The sequence below is a fragment of the Bison bison genome, unplaced genomic scaffold, assembly GCF_000754665.1.
Source record: "Bison bison bison isolate TAMUID 2011002044 unplaced genomic scaffold, Bison_UMD1.0 scf7180017864461, whole genome shotgun sequence".
Taxonomy (NCBI): Eukaryota; Metazoa; Chordata; class Mammalia; order Artiodactyla; family Bovidae; genus Bison; species Bison bison.
The window spans coordinates 12644256-12663887 of record NW_011495023.1 but is presented as its reverse complement, the minus strand read 5'-3'; the positions used below and the strand labels follow the sequence as shown (position 1 = coordinate 12663887).

The 19632-nt window shown below is 37.6% G+C and overlaps 1 protein-coding gene across 1 annotated transcript in view; it reads left to right on the top strand.

The window, feature by feature from the left end:
• ITGA8 (integrin, alpha 8) overlaps window positions 1-19632 on the top strand; it is a 188659-nt gene that overhangs the window by 24293 nt on the left and 144734 nt on the right. The window contains exons 3-8 of the mRNA XM_010859968.1: window positions 3664-3764; window positions 7160-7283; window positions 13001-13062; window positions 14543-14588; window positions 17841-17966; window positions 19378-19422. Of these exons, the coding sequence (XP_010858270.1) occupies window positions 3664-3764; window positions 7160-7283; window positions 13001-13062; window positions 14543-14588; window positions 17841-17966; window positions 19378-19422 (504 nt within the window). The remainder of the gene's footprint in view (window positions 1-3663; window positions 3765-7159; window positions 7284-13000; window positions 13063-14542; window positions 14589-17840; window positions 17967-19377; window positions 19423-19632) is intronic.

The window sequence follows — 19632 nt, the reverse complement described above, 5'->3', positions numbered from 1 at the left end:
ATGGTCTAGTGGTTTTCCCTACTTTCTTCAATTTAAGTCTGAATTTAGCAATAAGGAGTTCATGATCTGAGCCACAGTCAGCTCCAGGTCTTGTTTCTGCTGACCGTATAGAGCTTCTCCATCTTTGGCTGCAAAGAATATTCCATCTGATTTCAGTGTTGACCATCTGGTGGTGATGTCCATGTGTAGAGTCTTCTCTTGTGTTGTTGGAAGAGGGTGTTTTCTATGACTAGTGCATTCTCTTGGCAGAAATTTTTTTAGCCTTTGTCCTGCTTCATTCTGTACTCCAAGGCCAAATTTGCCTGTTACTCCAGGTGTTTCTTGACTTCCTACTTTTGCATTCCAGTCCTCTGTAATGAAAAGGACATCTTTTGGGGGTGTTAATTCTAGAAGGTCTTGTAGGTCTTCATAGAATCATTCAACTTCAGCTTTTTCAGCATTACTGGCCGGGGCATAGACTTGGATTACTGTGATATTGAATGGTTTCCCTTGGAAATGAACAGAGATCATTCTGTCATTTTTGAGACTGCATCCAAGTACTGTATTTCGGACATTTTTGTTGACTATGATGGCTATTCCATTTCTTCTGAGGGATTCCTGCCCGCAGTAGTAGATATAATGGTCATCTGAGTTAAATTCACCCATTCCAGTCCAGTTTAGTTTGCTGATTCCTAAAATGTTGACGTTCACTCTTGCCATCTCCTGTTCACTTCCTATTTACCTTGATTCATGGACCTAACATTCCAGGTTCCTATGTAATGTTGCTCTTTATAGCATCGGACCTTGCTTCTATCACCAGTCACATCCACAACTGGGTGTTGTTTTTGCTTTGGCTCCGTCTCTTCATTCTTTCTGGAGTTATTTCTCCACTGATCTCCAGTAGCATATTGGCACCTACTGACCTGGGCAGTTCATCTTTCAGTGTCCTATCTTTTTGCTTTTTCATACTGTTCATGGGGTTCTTAAGGCAGGAATACTGAAGTGGTTTGCTATTTCCTTCTCCAGTGGACCATGTTTTGTCAGAACTCTCCACCATGACCCGTCCGTCTTGAGTGGCCCCACATGGCATGGCTCTTAGTTTCACTGAGTTAGACAAGGCTGTGGTCCATGTGATCAGTTTGGTTAGTTTTCTGTGATTGTGGTTTTCATTCTGTATGCCCTCTGATGGAGAAGGATAAGAGGCTTATGAAAGCTTCCTGATGGGATAGACTGACTGAGGGGGATACTGGGTCTTGTTCTGATGGGCTTGGCCATACTCTGTAAATCTTTAATCCAATTTTCTGTTGCTGGGTGGAGCTGTGTTCCATCCCTGCTATTTACCTGGGGCCAAACTATAGTGGAGATAATAGATAATGATGACCGCCCTCAAAAGATTCCATACATGTACTGCTACAGTCTGTGCCCCCAACCCTGCAGCAGGCCGCCAGCAACCCACGCCTTTTCTGGAGTCTCCCGGACACTCACAGGCAAGTCTCCTGTGGGGTCACCATTCCTTTCTCCTGGGTCCTGGTGCACAAGGTTCTGTTGTGCCCTCCAAGAATCAATTTCCCATTCTGTGTAAGTTCTGACAACTCTATGGTGGGGTTAATGGCGACCTCCTCCAAGAGGACTTACTCCATATCCACACCCAGAGTCCCTGTCCCTGCGGCAGACCACTGCCAACCCGTACCTCCATAGGAGGTGCTCAAAGACAGTTCTGTCTCAGTCTCTGTGGGGTCCCTGGGCCCTGCTGTGCACAAGGTTTGTTTGAGCACTCTGAGCATCTCTGGCAGGAATGGGGTTTGCTTCTAAATGTGAATTCGCCCCTCCTGGCACTTAAGAAGCTGTAAATCACATGCAGTCACTATACAGCTTTCCTCTAGCTTTTGGCTTAGTTTGGGATATACCAAGGAGAGAATTGCTTTGGTAACTAATGGCTCCACCATCTCCCACTGGCCCTTCCAAGAGTTCTCTGGAGTTGACAATGCACTTTGGGTAACCTGTGCCATCCTTCTACTCCAGAGGGATGTGTGGTCCTATCTGAAATGCATTGCCTCATGTCACAGGAGTTTGGTCAGCAAATAGAAACCACTTTGGGCTTTCCTGGTGGCTAAAATGGTAAAGAATCTGCCCACAATGCAGGAGACCTGGGTTCAATCCCTGGATTGGGAAGATCCCCTGGTGGAGGACATGGCAACCCTCTCTAGTATACTTGCCTGGAGAATTCCGCAGACAGAGGAGCCTGGTGGGCTACAGTCTACAGGGTCACAAAGAGTCAGACACGACTGAGCAACTAAGCACAGAGTATTATAGCCAGGAAGGAATTTCATGCAGACTGAGAAGTATATGTTGGATGATTGGAAAGACTGGGGCTGGGAAGGTCAGAAAGGTCACTGTATCCTATACTAATACATATATGTGGAATCTAGAAAAATGGTCTGACAGTGAAAGTCACTCAGTTGTGTCCGACTTTGCAACCCCATGGACTATTGTAGCCCACCAGGCTTCCTCTCTCCATGGAATTCTCCAGGCAAGAATACTGGAGTGGTTAGCCATTCCCTTCTCCAGGGATGATCTTTCTTGCCTAGACACAAATAGAAATGCTTATATTTTCTTTTTATAATATTTATTTGGTTGCATTGGATCTTCATTGCGACACGTGGGATCTTTTGTTGAGGTGCACAGATTCTCTAGTTGTTCAGTGTTCAGACACGCAGGTGCAGTCATTGTGGCACGCAGGCTTGTTTCCTCCATGGCATGTGGGATCTTAGTTCCCTGACCAGAGATCAAACCTAAATATATATATATAGTTTCTTTGTTTGAAAAGTCTGTAATCATATGTAAACTCAATGGAATGTTAATTACATTTATACTTTGGCCTCATTTAATAGAAGTTAAAAGTTCATTTGTAATGCATTCATTATAGAATCAAGGAGGGAAAAGCAAAATGCATACCAAAGAGAACACATACTAATAAGATGCTCTAGTATAAATGTCTTTTTGAAATTCATTAACCATTACTGAGGAAGTTCTGTTAGAACCATGTGGTTAGAACCATGTGGGAAATATGTCGATTGGCAACAGGAGTGAAAGAAAAGATATTTGCTTTTTATTAAGACCCGAAGTGTGTCATAATTGGGTTGAGTTTTTACTCAGATGGTCCCCTCGTGCTGACATCTGCCAAGTGTGGATAAAGCTGTGTTGAGGTGTTACTTTCTGTGGCTGCATAGACATATGTTACTCAGTTAAAAACCGGGAACCTGGAGTCCTTCAAGTTTCCAGCTAAGCCATGCCTAGGAAGCTGTGCTTCCTGGACCAAGGGGATTCCAGGTAGTTTTACTTTCAGAAAAGATTTGGAATTCCTCAGAGTAGTTATGAATGTTTGGTCTTCCATCTGATACAAATCAATGACCAAAGTGTAGATTCCAGACTGTCAGAGTCTACATCAAGTTTGCGGTACCCTTATCCTTGAAAATGTAAGTCATTTAAAAAAATGCTTTAAGTTGTGAACTGTCATGTTCAAATATGTATTTCCATTTAACAGGTATTTTTCTAAGTGAAAGGTCTAGCTTAGACTTAATCAAATAGAACCCCCCGCCATGTGTGTGAAAACTCATTATCACGTGTTTTAATTTGCTGCCAAGTGTTACAAATGATTAATGATCTATATGTCCTCCCTGCCAGACAACAGAAAGATAAGAGTCAATGGAACCAAGGAACCTATAGAGTTTAAATCGAATCAGTGGTTTGGAGCCACAGTGAGAGCTCACAAAGGAAAGGTGGTGGTGAGTATCCCGGGGTGCTGTTGGGGCTGCTCTGGAGTAATATGTACACTGAAATGTTTTAAAACTTGTATGTACAAAAACCCATTCATGCAAGAACGTATCAGATTTTCAAAGATAAGCTTATCAGCATTACCAAAAATATTAGTGCTTAAAATTAAAGAATCTATTTTGGTTTTTAAAGCAACAGAAAATAGGACTGGTTTTCCAGAAAATTGGGTAGATCTTTTCAAATATTTCAAAAACTAATAAGGAAGATAGAAAAATAAAAGCTAAATCCTAAAAAGGTACATATTTTATTGCTTAAGATTGATTTAAAAGGCTGATAGAAATTTGACCTGAAAAATAGTATTACTGCTATTAGGATTGTTTTAAAGTTAATCTCCTGTGATATCATTGATCCTCTTTAGAAATATCAGAAAGTTTTCTTTAAAAATACAGCTACCATAGAGGATCCTACTGTGATTTATGTCACAAAGTGTTCTGCCTATGTTTTCCTCTAAGAGTTTTATAGTTTCTGGTCTTATGTTTAGGTCTTTAAATTCATTTTGAGCTTATTTTGTATATGCTATTAGAAAGTGTTCTAATTTCATTCTATTACACATAGTTGACCAGTTCTCCCAGCACCACTTGTTGAAGAGACTGTCCTTTCTCCATTGTATATTTTTGCCTCCTTTGTCAAAGATAAGGTGAACACCTTATAGGTGCATGGATTTATCTCCAGGCTTTCTATTTTGTTCCATTGATCTATATTTCTGTTTTTGTGCCAGTACCATACCATGTATGGCAAAAACCATCACAATATTGTAATTATCCTCATATTAAAATAAATATATAAAAATATATAACTACCAATTGCATGGTTCTCTGAGTTCACTGATACTTTTTAAAGATTTCTCACTCCCAGATAGAGATCTTTTGGCTTTAAAATGCTGTGACTTTATGATTCTCTTCTCTGTAGTTCCAAGTGATAATACATGTCTAATTTATTGAGAAAGAACGATATTAAGCTGATCTGAAAATATATTTTGTTGGGGAATTTTTTTTTACTGGTAGCCCTAATTTACTTACAAAATAAAGCAATAACTTTGGCTTTTAGGATTTGTTTAAAGCTCTTTGAATTATGATTTAATAAGAATAAGTATCTAAAGGAAATGCTTTGCTTATTTGACATAAAACAGGTATCAAATATAGATAACCCTCTTTAGTTACAAATACAGCATTTACAGTAGGTTCTCTGTAGAATTGTTATTTGCTTTAATATAGTTCTCAAATTCCAGAATTGATTAAAAAAAAAAAAGCAAACTCTTTAATCCTTTAGTGACTTATGATGTATGTGAATAACTATTGAAAAGCTAATTCCATCTATAACTACTTGGGGTTAAAAAAAAATCTTTGAATATCGTATTGATTTTAAGTCTTCAAAATTTATCTGTAACATTGTGCATTTATTCAATATTTGTAGAAGTGTTCAGAGTCACTGAAAATATAAATGACACACCATGTTCATAATAAAAATTTTTAATTTGAGAGCATGCTTGCAATTTCAAAATTATGTGATAGAAAATAGAATACTATAAAGTCCCTTTTCAGTTTTAATAAAGAATTAAGTTCTACCCTATGTGACAATTATTAGAACATCAAATTGCTATGAACAGAAGTATAGTTTTGAATATTCAGGAATCATATGTGTACATGTTAAGTCTGGGTCAAACCCCAAATATTGTCATATCATTGTGTTTCACATCTGTGTGAAACTGAGCTGGTATAAAAAAGATAACTTTTTAGGACAGAAAGCAGGCAAGCACTGGAAAGAATTTTCATGGCATTGAAATATTCTATGGTGGTGTGGAAAGTGAGGCGAATTGGCTTATACTGAGTCACATAGGTAGTGCTTTCCCTGTTCAAACTCCTTTTTAGCATTCCACATTATGTTAAATACACCAGGGCTTCCCTGGTGGCGCAGAGGTTAAAGCATCTGCCTGCAATGCAGGAGACGTGGATTCGATCCCTAGGTTGGGAAGATCCCCTGGAGAAGGAAATGGCAACCCACTCCAGTATTCTTGCCTGGAAAATCCTATGGACAGAGGAGCCTGGTGGGCTACAGTCCATGGCGTAGCAAAGAGTCGGACACGACTGACTGACTTCACTTTCACTTTCATTATGTTAAATGTCTTAACCATATACCTTCTCAGATCACTAATAGGGCCCTAAGTTAAGAAACTTAGATGAGTCAGAGAGTTTTTCAGTATTGGCCAAGACATTACAATCTAGAAGAAGACAAAAAAACAAAAACAAAAACCCCAAACTTAAGTTTTTGAGCAAAGATAATTTATATTCTTAAGTAAGAAGGGTGCTACTTTGTAAAGTAATCTTTACTAAAAGTCGTTACACATTAGACTAATTACCAAGGATGTGTTTGGAATCATGAAAAGACTTTAAAATTGGGATCTGCCTTCCATTTTATGGCATTGTTTCAAGTGTGATGTCATCAAATTTGGAGAGAAGCTAGTGGTTCCATATTCTAGAAAAATATGTATTTCTATATCCTTAGAAGTGAGCACTTGAATATTCAGAAAAGAACACAAGCTAGCAAAATAGAAGTCAAAAAGGTGCATGTGTTTTTATGGCTTCTCTTGTTCCTAGCACAGTGTTCTCTGCTTAAAGAGGATTTCATGTATCATCTTTTATATCTGATAATCTTTCCAAATATCATGCTGTTGTTATAATCCAAGCTTCTGAAGAAGCAACCAGAGGATTTCACTCAAGAATCATATTTTTCTTACCATTATTTAATTTTTGTTTTGTCATGAATAAAAATCATTAAATGAAAAATAAGCCCACTGTGATAAGGGGGTATCAGTCCAAATGTAAGTCATCATTTAAAAAAAATAATCAGATACACCCTCACTGATAAACCAGGGGAATCCACAAAACAGAGGTTTATAAGCTCATCATCTTTTGATTTGAAAAGAGTTTTCTTCAAGTAAAAATTAGACAAAGAAAGAAACTAGTTCTTATTTTAAGACATTGCACTAATTCATTCACTGTTTAAATGGTCATTTGCTTTTATGCAGATCCAATTTTAAAAAAAAGAACATATGAGTCCTTTACCTTTCATAAATATTTACTTTTGTCAGGCTACTTTTATTTGATTTAAAATCCTGTGGGACAAAAATCTCATTCTTTTGTATATGTTTAATTTGTTCCAATTCTATGGTGTATTAGTTGAGAAATTGACTTAGGAAGTTTAATTAATTCTGACTACCAAGGTACTCATTAGCATACTGGAGGCCAGTTAAGTCATCTAATAATTTAGCATTGTTTGTTACAAATTTAGGTCCATAGTATGTGGAATCTACATAAAAAAAATATTTATTGTCTTTGATGTTTCACAGGCTTGTGCTCCGTTATATCACTGGAGAACTCTTAAACCAGCACCAGAAAAGGACCCAGTTGGCACTTGCTATGTAGCCATTCAGAATTTCAGTGCATATGCTGAGTACTCTCCTTGTCGGAACAGTAAGTTATTTTTATTCTTGAAACTGAACTTAGCTCACTAGTTTTTCTGCAGTAACCAATGCAGGTGATCCCTAAACACCACTGCCAAGGGAAAAAAGCATTGGCATAAAAGACTGACAGTCTTACAGGAGGCCTTGCTGTGACATGGGAACCAGAACATGGAATCCTGCTGATCCTCTTCTGTATTTTAGAAAATTTCTGTTTCTAATTATTCTGCAGTCAAATTGATTGGCTCCTTATTTTAGGCCTTAAGCTCTCCGTCTTTATTCAAAACTCACTCTGCATTTGAAAAATACTAACTGTCCACTTGCTAATTGCAGGAATGGTGTTAGTTAGCATGTTGACCTAGAGGCACGTGAACAGGTCTCCATCTGGCCTGTGTTCTCACTGGCTGTTGTGTTCTTTGGCATCTGTGTACTCTGGTTGTCAGCATGATATACCTTCCTTCTTTATGTGTTTAATCCCATTTTTCAAAATATTCTGTACATTTGGAGTCCGTGTCTCATCTGGCAGTTCTGGGAATCTCCTGGTGAAGTATCCTTTAAAGCAAGCCTGTAAGCGCCATCTTCGGAGCACCGCTGTTCAACCACTTCTTTTGGGAATATCACACAAGGACCTTGGGACAGCACTCTGGATTCATGGATCTACTCAGAGTCCTTTTGTGAATGCTTCCACTTTCCTGTTATGTAGAGCATTGGGGTTTATCCGCAAGAAACCAGTGCATTTTTATTCTTATTCTTGATAATTCACAAGACCATGTTAGAGAAACAAATGGCATTGAAAAGAACGTTCTGATGACTGATTTCAGGATATTGATTAAAAAAAAACTCAACCCAAATTAGATTCCCAAAACTATAAGTAAAGTTTACCTATTTCATGTGAATATTTTTAAATTTCAAGATTAATTTAGCCAGATAATGAGCAAATTGATATCAGAGATCAAACAGTGAAGTAAAGAATGGATCAGGGATATTAGAAGGTTCTTAAAGAGGCCTCTAAAATGTAGAGATCAAAAGGTCTGGGAATGAAATAGTTAATTCTGGGGGCTTGTGGATTTTGGTAAGGATTTTGGTAAGAAGATTATAACTTCCTGTTTTAAAATACTGAAATAAACCAGGCACTTTCTCACATCTTGGCAAGTGTCAGCTGAATTGAATAATCAGTCAACTCAGAATTTTACTTTGAATGGCTTTAAAAGAGGTATTGCTCACAGGTAATAGACTCAATGATATCTATAGGTAATGAATTCAATGATGTCTGTGGTCTCAATGCTGAGCACTAATTAGTCTATTATTAAGGGAATAAAGCAGAGAACAAGAGAAAGCAAATCTCTGCCTTCAAAAAACATATTCTAGTTCAGAAGAGAGATAGCATATGTGTAATTAAGTAAGCTCAGGTCCAGCAATTCAACTTCTAGGTATTTATCCAAAAGAAATGAAATCACTGTCTCGAAAGGGTATCTGTACCCACATGTCCATTGCAGCATTATTTACAATTGCCAAGACATGGAAACCACCAAAGTTGTCATCAGTAGATGAGTGGATAAAGGAAATGTGGAATAGAAATTGGATATAGATATATACACAATGGAATATTATTCAGCCATAAAAAATAATAATAAAATCTTGCCATTGACAACAACATGCATGGGCATTACACTCAGTGAAATAAGTCAGATAGAAAAAGAAAAACATTCTGTTGATATCATATGCAGAATCTTAAAAAAAAAACACAAACTCAGAAAAAAAGAGTACAGATGGGTCGTTGACAAGGTCGGGGTGTGGGCTAAACGGGTGAAGGTGGTCACAAAGCACAAACTTCCAGTTATAGGATATATCCTGGATGTAACTATAGTTAATGATCCCACATTGTACAGTTGAAAGTTGCTATGAGAGCAGATCTTAAGAGCTTTATAAAACTGTATGTGGTGGTGGATGTTAACTGCATTTACCACAGTAATCATTTCACAGTATATCCATATTATTGTTGTTGGACACTTTGGACTGATGTTATGTTAAATCAATTATATCTCAACAAAAAATTTTAAAAATAAATGTTTCTAATAAAACGTCAGGTAGTGAAAACTGCTACAGAGAAAAATATAGCAAAGCAAGAGAGTAGGGAGGGACATGCCTGGGTGGGGAGAGGAGCCTGTTTGGACAGGACGGTGGGAAGGGCTTCTCTTAGCAGTTGTGACAGCAGGAAAGCAGGGGCTTTCCAAGCACAGGCAACAGTCATTAAGAGGGATATTTCGTGTCACGTTCCACTCAAGGTGTTGTGCCCCTGGGTTCAATAAGAGGTCACTGTAGTAAGTCCCCTACATATGAACCTTCAAGTTGCAAACTTCCTAAAATGTGAATGTGGGTTCGCACGTCCAGTCACGTAAGTTAGGTCACACGTCTGGCATGCATTGGCACATGCACGCATGCTCTGCAAGTGGCTGTGCTTTTGTGTACTTTACTGTACAGTACAGTGCCTTTATTTCGAGCCCAGGATGTCTGGAAGCAAGTGTAAAAGCAGTGATGATGTAGCTGGTACTACTGCATTGTTAGATTAAAAATGTTTGATTTTTTGTGGGTTTTTTTTTATGTGTTATTTGTGTGAAAAGTTTTATAAACCTATGACGGTGCAGTATTACATAGCCGATTGTCTTAGTTCAGTATCTAGGCTGTCTTTGTTGGACTTACATCTTACAAACAAATTGGGCTTACCAACACTGAGAACTGAACTTGTTGGATGTAGGGGACTTACTGTATTATTATGCTTAAGGTGAAAGTCAGATAGAGCAATAAATTCTGAATTTATTCATACAATTAATGATAGAACTTAGATTCAAACCTGAACTCGTTTCATCAATTTTTACACCCATCCATATCATATTTATCATGATTTACTAAAAATACCTCCCCATAGCAGTAAACTCTTATGGCTGAAATGACAAGTTCATCCTTTGCATGCCTCCTGCCTCGATGACATATCTTATTCCAACCACCATCAAGGATGACTGTTTAGAAAACTTGTTACTGCTTCTTGTTCTGTCTTTTATCTGACTGCCCACGTGATGGGAAAGCTCAGATTAAAATACTGCACAAGACATCTAAACTTGTGGGATAAGAGTTTCAGAGGGAGTTTGAATTATCTAAAAATTTAAATTATAGTATGCTTGCATTTTGAATTACATGGGTACATTATGTTGCCAATTTATTTAGCACTTACTTTCCTAAAGAAAAGAATAGCTTGACAAAAGTAGTAGTGAAGTTTATGTTGAATTGAAGAATAACCAAACAAATGGCCAGGAATTCTTTCCTCTCTAGCACACAGCTCCAGTGTTCAACTCTCTCTTACTGGGAGTACTTCCTCTTCAAAGGCACCCAAGGAGCCTACTTCCTGTGTTCTCTGAGGAGTTCACAGTTCATTAACACAAAGCAGCTTGTTCATGAGTGTGTGGTCAGTATCACAGAACAGAAATATTACTTTCAAAAGAGGATTCCAAGAAGCCACTCATGTTCATTTCACACCACAAAGCGCCGTTACTGACACTTTGAGCATTTTGGGTGGTATTCCGCTCATTCATATTAATGACATGCCTGTCACTTTACGGTCATTCATAATTCAGGTGGCGAGAGTTTACACACACCCTTCCAATCTCCTTGGAAAGCAAACACATGAGAGCATCATTCCCTGAACTCCTGAGTTTACTCTGGGACATAATTGTCAAGTTCACAGATGCTCTGAAGTTCTGGGAAGAAAGATTCCTTCAGCTCTCATAAACTATAATTCTAAGAGAAAAACTTACTTTACAAAGGAAATAACCTCCCATTTCTATCATAATCACCACTTCAGCGTTTGAAGTTAGTTATTTTCTTAATGGATTTTGTGAAAAATTTTTCTTTTTTCAATTTTTTTAGTTTCCTGTTTTGAAGCCAAGTGATTTCAAAGAATGGTCCTGTTTCTTCCTTTCTGAATAATTTACAATATTGAAAAAGTCAGAGTTGATTTTCAAAAGGATTTCTAAAAAGGTTTATGCATTAAAATGTATTTCTTAAATAGAGTCAAGATTACACATGTGTGTTTACATAATCGTATATCATGTATTCATCTATATTTCTGAGTACATACAAGTATTTACATGGACTTCTAGAAGAATGGTACCTGGACATTTGAGGTTATACAGATGAGACTTTAAGGAACTCTGCGACATTCATAATTATGAACCAGAAATATAGTTATAAAATAAAATATATTGTAAGGTACTGTGCAGTAAACATCTGTTATAAGGATAGATCTGTTAACTGTTTTCACCAGAAAAAACAAACAAAAAAGCAATAGCTGTTTGGCAGGGGGTGCACAGGAACCTTTTGGAGGTAATGAATATGTTTATTCCCTTGATTGTGGTAGTGGTATCATGCTATCAGGCATGTGTCTAAACTCATCAAAATGTACACATTAAGATGTGCATTTTTGTATATTAAATATACCTCAGCAAAGCTGGAAAAATAGAACTTAGCCTAAAAGAGCCCACAAAACATCAATTGACATTTGAATTAAAAACAGATCACACACAAAAAAAGCACAATAGAGTATATGAGGTAAAAAGTATTTTAAAATATAAAGGGAACATCTGGAAAGAATGGCTGATGACAGTGCTAAAATTAGCTAAGAACTAACCAAAGAAAAGAAAAAACAGAAGACATTCTAGGAAAAGCTGCAAAGGCCAGATCCATTTCAGAAATCGTCTGCAACAAGCACATGTCCAGCCTATAAATTCTTCCTGTGATGATATGCATTTCCTTTCCTGCCCTCTTATTTTAGTTTCCATTCAGGAGTATCCTTGATAAGAAAGGGGTAATTATTTTCATGTTTGAATCTAACAGGATAATAACTGAGATTCCTTCCACTGAACTGTATTTTGGTTTTAATTTAAGTGCTTGAGAAATTGTAGATGGTCTTTTAAAGTGCGATTGACAAGTAGTACATTCTTCATTCTGATGTCCCAGGATTCTAATATGCTTGGAATCCACATGTTGACCTGCTTATGGTTTAAAAAGCTGTGTAATAAAATCCAATTGTACATTCACTTAGTGAATTGCATTGCAGAGAGTGTAAAATAAGCCATTGCTAGAGAGTGCTCTCTTTTGTGAACCCTAGTGTCCCTGTGAGATGCCTTGTAATCAGAAATGCAATGTCCAAATTTACCTAATGATAATAGAATAATTTGAAGTTCATTTTGTATAAGAGATCATGAAAATTAAAACTCTCATCAGTGCTCCTGGCAGAAAGTATCTACCCACATGAGCCAGTTTAGCTCTCTTTTTCTTGTAGTATTGCTTCAGTCAGAACACATGGGTGCCCTAGAAATACATTACTGCCATTTGGGAAACTTGGAACATAATTGAGAGAGGGACATACTATTTCTTCAAATAAACATGAGTTGTAAAACCTAGTATCATAACTTTGAGGAACATTATTCCTATTGATCTTAGTATAAAATGACAGTGCCATTTGGGATAAGAAAACAGATTGAACTCTGTAAGAAATTACTTAGAATAAATTTTTAAAATAAGTAATAGAACACTTACATTTTAAATTTAGAAGTCTATAGGGAAAACAAGAGCGTATCCTTGTTATTAAAAATATAAAATATATTAAAATTTAATTATTAAAAATATATCTTGGGAATGATAGCATTATATATTTGTATCTTTTGATCATTCCAGGCAATGCTGATCCTGAAGGCCAGGGTTACTGCCAAGCAGGATTTAGTCTGGATTTTTATAAGGTAAATTCTTTTGGTCTTATAGCTTCTAAAATTTATTTTATCTGTTTGATTTTTTTTTTAATCCCCTGCCTCTCATTCCCACTTCTATCTACCCCCTAATAACTGCCACCATCAAAGGAACATTTAGGTATATAGCTAACCTGTTTTGGCAATTTCTTTAAATTTTTTTGTTTGTAATAATCTATGCATGTGATAATCTGTTAATAGAAAAGAAATACACAGGTTGAAAAACAAAACCCTGTTTTTAAATGAAAATCACAAAAACTTAGTAAAGAAATATGTTTCTAAAAAGATCACAAGAATCTATAATTTTTATCTCAGCTGTAATTGGATGATTAGATTTCACATTACTGTTAAAATTCACGTATCCTTTCACAAAATTAAAAACAGAGATATCTAGTAAGAATATTGGAGGCAAAGATGCCGTGGTTTTGAAAAAAATATAAATCTCAACATCTAAAATCTTACTTTCTTTGTCTTGTGTGTTTTTCCCCACTGAAAGTTAAGGATGCAGGATATGGAAGGTGGGGTGATAAGTAAAACGGAAAATTTTTATCTGGAGTTCTGACAGTCTCTCTTGGGGAAGGATGGGTCAATGGCACCCCACTCCAGTACTCTTGCCTGGAGGATCCCATGGATGGAGGAGCCTGGTAGGCTGCAGTCCATGACGTCGCTAAGAGTCGGACACAACTGAGTGACTTCACTTTCACTTTTTCACTTTCCTGCATTGGAGAAGGAAATGGCAACCCACTCCAGTGTTCTTGCCTGGAGAATCCCAGGGGCAGGAGAGCCTGGTGGGCTGACGTCTATGGGGTCACACAGAGTCGGACACGACTGAAGTGACTTAGCAGCAGCAGCACCAGGGAAAGATAGGCATTACTGTGACCTTGAAATAAACAGGAACCAATTTTTCTTTTCATTGCTATAGTCTAGAAAGACCATGTCTGCAGAACTGTGCATCATGAAACATGTAGATCTTTTGCTTACCTGAAAGTGTTAGTTGCTCAGTCGTGTCCGACTCTTGTAACCCCATGGACTGTAACCCACCAGACTCCTCTGTCCATGGAATTCTCCAGGCAAGAATACTGGAGTGGGTTATCACTTCCTTCTCCAGGGGATCTTTCCAACCCAGGAATCGTACCCAGGTCTTCCACATTGCAGGAAGATTTTTTACCATCTGAGACACCAGGAAAGCCCTTTGCTTACCTGAGGCAGTGCCAAAAGCCTGAATATACATATTCTCAGGGGAGAAAGTTTTACTTACCTAATTGAATCTAATTAAAATTATTTAATGTGATAACACATAAATAACAAAGCTATAAAAGGAAAGAAAATGACTTGCATGACTCAGATATGAGGGCCTCTTTTAAAAATTACTTTATATATGCAAATTGTCTGGGCAATGCTTATGAACAGTGATTTATCACCCTTTAAAAAAAATCTCAGTTTTTCAATTGTTGTTGCTGTTTCTGTTTTGTAGAATGGAGATCTTATAGTTGGAGGCCCTGGAAGTTTTTATTGGCAAGGTATGTCCTGTTAGCAGAGAAGAAATCTCCTTGGTTGTTTCTAACAAGGAAATGAAACAGAAGTAACATCAAGTGCTGACTTTTTATTATGTTAATTTTATCTCCAAATTGTTAGTTTCTCCAGTGAAGGAAGCATCATTTCATTTTGCATTGATACTTTGTGATATAAATGATACTTTACAGTACTGTGACAACTATATTCCTTTACTCATCAAATGCATATTGAGGCCATGCCAGACTTTGTGCTGGATGCTGAGGATACAGTAATGAGTAGGAACTTGCAGAGGTTACCGTCTGGAACTTTTTGGCCAGCCTAATACTTGAGAAACTCCAGGCACGAGACTAGCAAGGAAAGGTATGTCAAGACAGGGCTGTGAGAGCATAGGAGGCTTCTCTGGGGTGGTCCCATGCAGGGATGTCCTCTGAATGCTGGCTGACAGATGAAATATAACCTGTGCTCTGCAGTGAAAGCACCGAGTCCTAACCACTGGACGACCAGAGAAGTCCCATGAATATGTTTCTGTCTTTTGTAACTGAGTAGGTGTTGGTGGACCCCAGTCCCTGAGATGGAGAACACTGGAAGACGGAAGACGGTGGGCTGGGAGGGAGCTGGGGGAGGCAGATGATGAGTTTGCTTTTGGTTATGTTGAATATGAACATGTTTGAGATGTCCAAGACTTTTCATGCAAGTATTTAGATGTGTGAGCTTAAACTCAGAGAAGATAGCTAGGCTAAAATAAGAACTAGCATGCTGGTGATAGCTGAAGCCAGGAATGTGAATGGGATGCCTAAGGAGAGATTACAGAGAATACAGACAATTTTGGCTGTCAAGTTTAGAATAAAGATAGAGTAGAATATGAGAGAGATGAATAGTTGAGTGAAGTGTTTTGTTGTTTTTTAATGGAAGACACCTGATAGTGTTTAAAAAGCCAATGTGAAAGATACAGGTGAGATCAATTTACGGTAAAATTTTACATGAAATTACTGTACTGTTTAGCTTAATTCGTAAGTATACAGACATGAACATCAAAGAATTAACCTTTGAAGTCTTTAAACATTATTTTGTAAACTGGAAAGTAATATACTTTGTGCAGTGGTTGAATAAAATGTGTGTATTTGAAAAGATTTTGTTCTTAATCACTTGATTAATTTCACATAATTCTTTCTTTACATTGAAAAAAGGATATGATCCCAATGATAGGCTGAAAATCAGCCATACCAAGGGCACAGGGATTTGTCTGAGACAGATACTTTAAATTTTTACTCAGTCTTAAGATTATATCTATAGAAGCAACTAAAGGAAATAAACAGTGTGTTCATGGAAAGAGGGAGAGGGTATTCAACTTTTACCCACAGAAAATTGGCACATTCTACAGACATTGTTCAGAAACGCATGTGTAAATACAATCATCTTAATATAAGAGCAGTCATTTCAGTCACGGCCACTTGGAGATAGTCATGGCCTGGTTTAACAGTTTTATTCTTTTGGAACTTCAAACAGAAAGACTGTGGGAATGGGTGAATTCCCAAGGAATAATTTGGCTTTAAATTTAATATTCAGTGTTAGTCTCTTGAAAGCAGTCCTCCAGTTTTCTCCCAAAGAACATGAGATCACACTTTTTCCTTAGATGTCCATAATAAATATGGGAATGCATAAAAGTTTTAGTGGAACATTGCTGGCCGTCTTTTTGATTCATGTCTATCTCAATACAATCGTGTTTCAAGACTTCTTATAGTGAATTTATTTGGGGAGATTAGCCAGTGTTCTTATCATATCAGTGTTGGTGGCCATGGATTCTCTTTTTGCTAAAACTCTGTATCTCACTGGCCCTCCCTGCTTTCCATTGTCTTACTTTTATGTTTTGTGCTTATATTTTAGCATAAAGTGTGAATGACTTAGAGATTATGTAATTTCTTCCTTTAGCTTAAGCTGATATGTTTTACAATCTATTAACTTAGTAAGTGATTTACAGCTAATACATCTGTACTCTGAGAGAACACAAAAAGTATTACTAGAAGGTCAAAAAGGACCTTGTTTGTAACGCAGAATATTCCAACAGCAAAACCACATGACCTTCGTGAATGTACTCAAGCTCTTTCCAGAGGTCCCCAACATTTTTTATGCCAAGGACCGGTTTCATGGAAGACAATTTTCCCACAGACTGGGGGTGGGGGATGGTTTCAGGATGATTTAAGCACAATAGAGTTCACACTCTTAGGAGAATCTAATGCCACCACTGATCTGACAGGAGGCAGAGCTCAATTGGTAATGTGAGCTATGGAGAGCAGCTATGAATACAGATGAAGCTTCACTTGATATCCTGCCTCTTACCTCGGGCTCAGAGACTCCTACTTTAGGTCAGAGTTGCCCCATCTGTAACAAGATATATTTTGGCTAGATGATCTCAAAGCTAGAGGATGTTTCCTATAGCCAGAACAGTCAAGAATAAAAATTTAGTCACGTAAATTTTGCCTACAGGTGTCTTCACTCTTAGATATGGTTATCATTTGGATGTGGAAGAAGTATGTAAAGGCAGGAGAAAACAGATACAGTTAAAGGGTACAGGATTAACAGATGCAGACTACTATATGTGAAAAAAATAAGTAACAAGAATATACTGGATAGCACAGGGAATTATACCCATTATCTTGTACTGATCTCTGAAATATTGAATCACTATGCTGCATGCCTGTAACTAACATAGTATTGTAAATCAACTATATTTTGATAGAAAGAAGGGGAAGGTGAGATGAATCGGGAGATTAGGATTGACATACATACTCTACCATGTGTAAAACAGATAGCTAGTGGGAAGCTTCGGGTAGCACAGGAAGCTCAGCTCAGTGCTGTGATGACCTAGAGGTGGGGGATGGTGGGGGTGGGGTGGGAAGGAGGTCCTAGAGGGGAGGGGATATTTGTATACACATAGCTGATTCACTTCATTGTACAGCAGAAACTAACACAACATTGAAAGCAATTATACTCCAAGAAGAAAACAGAAAAAAAATGTTATGTAAAAAAATTACATAGTTCATCTTTGGTTCTTCTGTCAGCATGGAAAGCTCTAAGCAACTGCTAGTGACTTTACCTTGCAATTCTAGAGCAAGGCAGGGAAATTCACTGTCAAAAATGCAAAGCAATCTCATGATCATTTTCAAGAGCATGAGTGTTGTTCAAATGCCTTGTGTCTGTGTGGGGAGGGCCTGACTCGCACATTCATTCAATTAACCTATTAATCTGTTCGAGCACAGGTCAGGTGATCACGGCCAGTATTGCAGATATCATTGCAAACTACTCATTCAAGGATATCCTAAGGAAATTGGCTGGAGAAAAGCAGACAGAAGTGGCTCCAGCTTCCTACGATGACAGTTACCTTGGTGAGATGCATTGCTTGAGATATTTGTGATTTCTCAAAAGACAAGCATATGAAATGTTGAGGCAAATTTTATTCCTCACTCATTTGATAATATATGGCACCTTACGGAAATTTTCTTACTAGCTTCAAGTGGACTCTTAACTTTCTTGTCTTTTGATTCAGCTGTTACATATAATCGACATAGTTTGATAGCTATTTTCTAGGCTCCCTGACAGTCTATTGTACATAAAATATTTTGCCAGTTGTAGATATTGTGTATCAGTGAGGACGCCCTGTGCTACCTGGGCAAAATGATGGTAGTCTTTTCCAGTTTCTAGAAAGAACAGAAAACTTTCCAGTTGCTGAAATGTTCTCAAAATGTGCAGCCACACAATGCCATTTCATCACTATTGTTTCTTTGGTATTGTAGTGGCATTTTGACTCCTAATGAACTTTAAAAAAGTGTAGTTCTCTTTTATCACCTTACCTCATTTTAGAGCCGAGTAAAATTCGTGGGGAATGATCATCAAAGGTTCAAGTACAAATTGACACTTGCTGTGGGTTCTTGTCATCTACCTCTGCAAGGCTTAAATCATGTGCTGCTGCAGTTGCTGACCTTCAACACCCCCCTGAAAGGAGTTCAGGGTGGAGAGCAGAAATGAGGCACTCTATACTCTGGGAAAACTGGCAGAACAAGTCTTCAGATAATTAGATATTCTCAGGAGATGATTTTATGAGCCCCAGTTCCTGTATCTCCTCACATCTAGAAAAGCACAAAATTCCTTCATGGTGACGACTGCTCCTTTTGACTAGCAGAAACCTTCAGTGAAAAATTATGTGCTTGACTGCATATACTCCCCCTTCACCAAAATCACCTATATACTGACCTTCCTTCCTAGCTCTTTGGAGCAGTTGCTCAGAGCTATCTGAAATGCTGTCTCCTGAGCTATAGTCCTCATTTTGCCCCAGATAAAACTTAATTTGCAACTCTCACATTGTGCATTTTTCTTAGGTCAGCAAAGGTATTAAGAAGTAGGCCTTGTTGGTGATCAGAAATAGCAAAACCGGAGCGTAAGAGTTAACCTTTTAGAGTAATGATATCTGATTATGATGAATCAGCAGCTCTTGAAATGCAAAGACCACCATTCACACGTAAAGATGGGCAATGGAGCGTTCCTACTTCTAAAAGGGACCTCAAAATCCAATCATGTAGCCACACTCAGAAGGCGCAGATCTATTATACTTTTAAGATTTAGTGTACATCTTGGCTTGATTAGTTTTTCTCTTTATAGAATTCTAGACTTTTATATTACAGTATTTGTCAGGATTTCTGCACAGAGTAGTGCTATGATAGTTCCTTCATGTTTCTAGATTATGGATCATTTGTAAAGGCATCAAACGTCTGATTCTCTTGTCTCTTTTCTTTAAAACAGGATATTCAGTTGCTGCTGGGGAATTTACTGGGGACTCTCAGCAAGGTGAGAGACATGGTTGAAATCAAGCCATCTGTAAAACATGGGAAAAGTAGAGTAACCTGAAAAAGCTCTTTTAGGAATGTGATTTTTAAATGATTCTGAAACTTTTAATCAACATTACATTTAAATAACTTTATAGCATCGTAGCCATATGAGGCTGCAGGCTCCAAAGTTCCTAGTATGATGGTTGATTTCTATTTTTTTTCCCCAAAC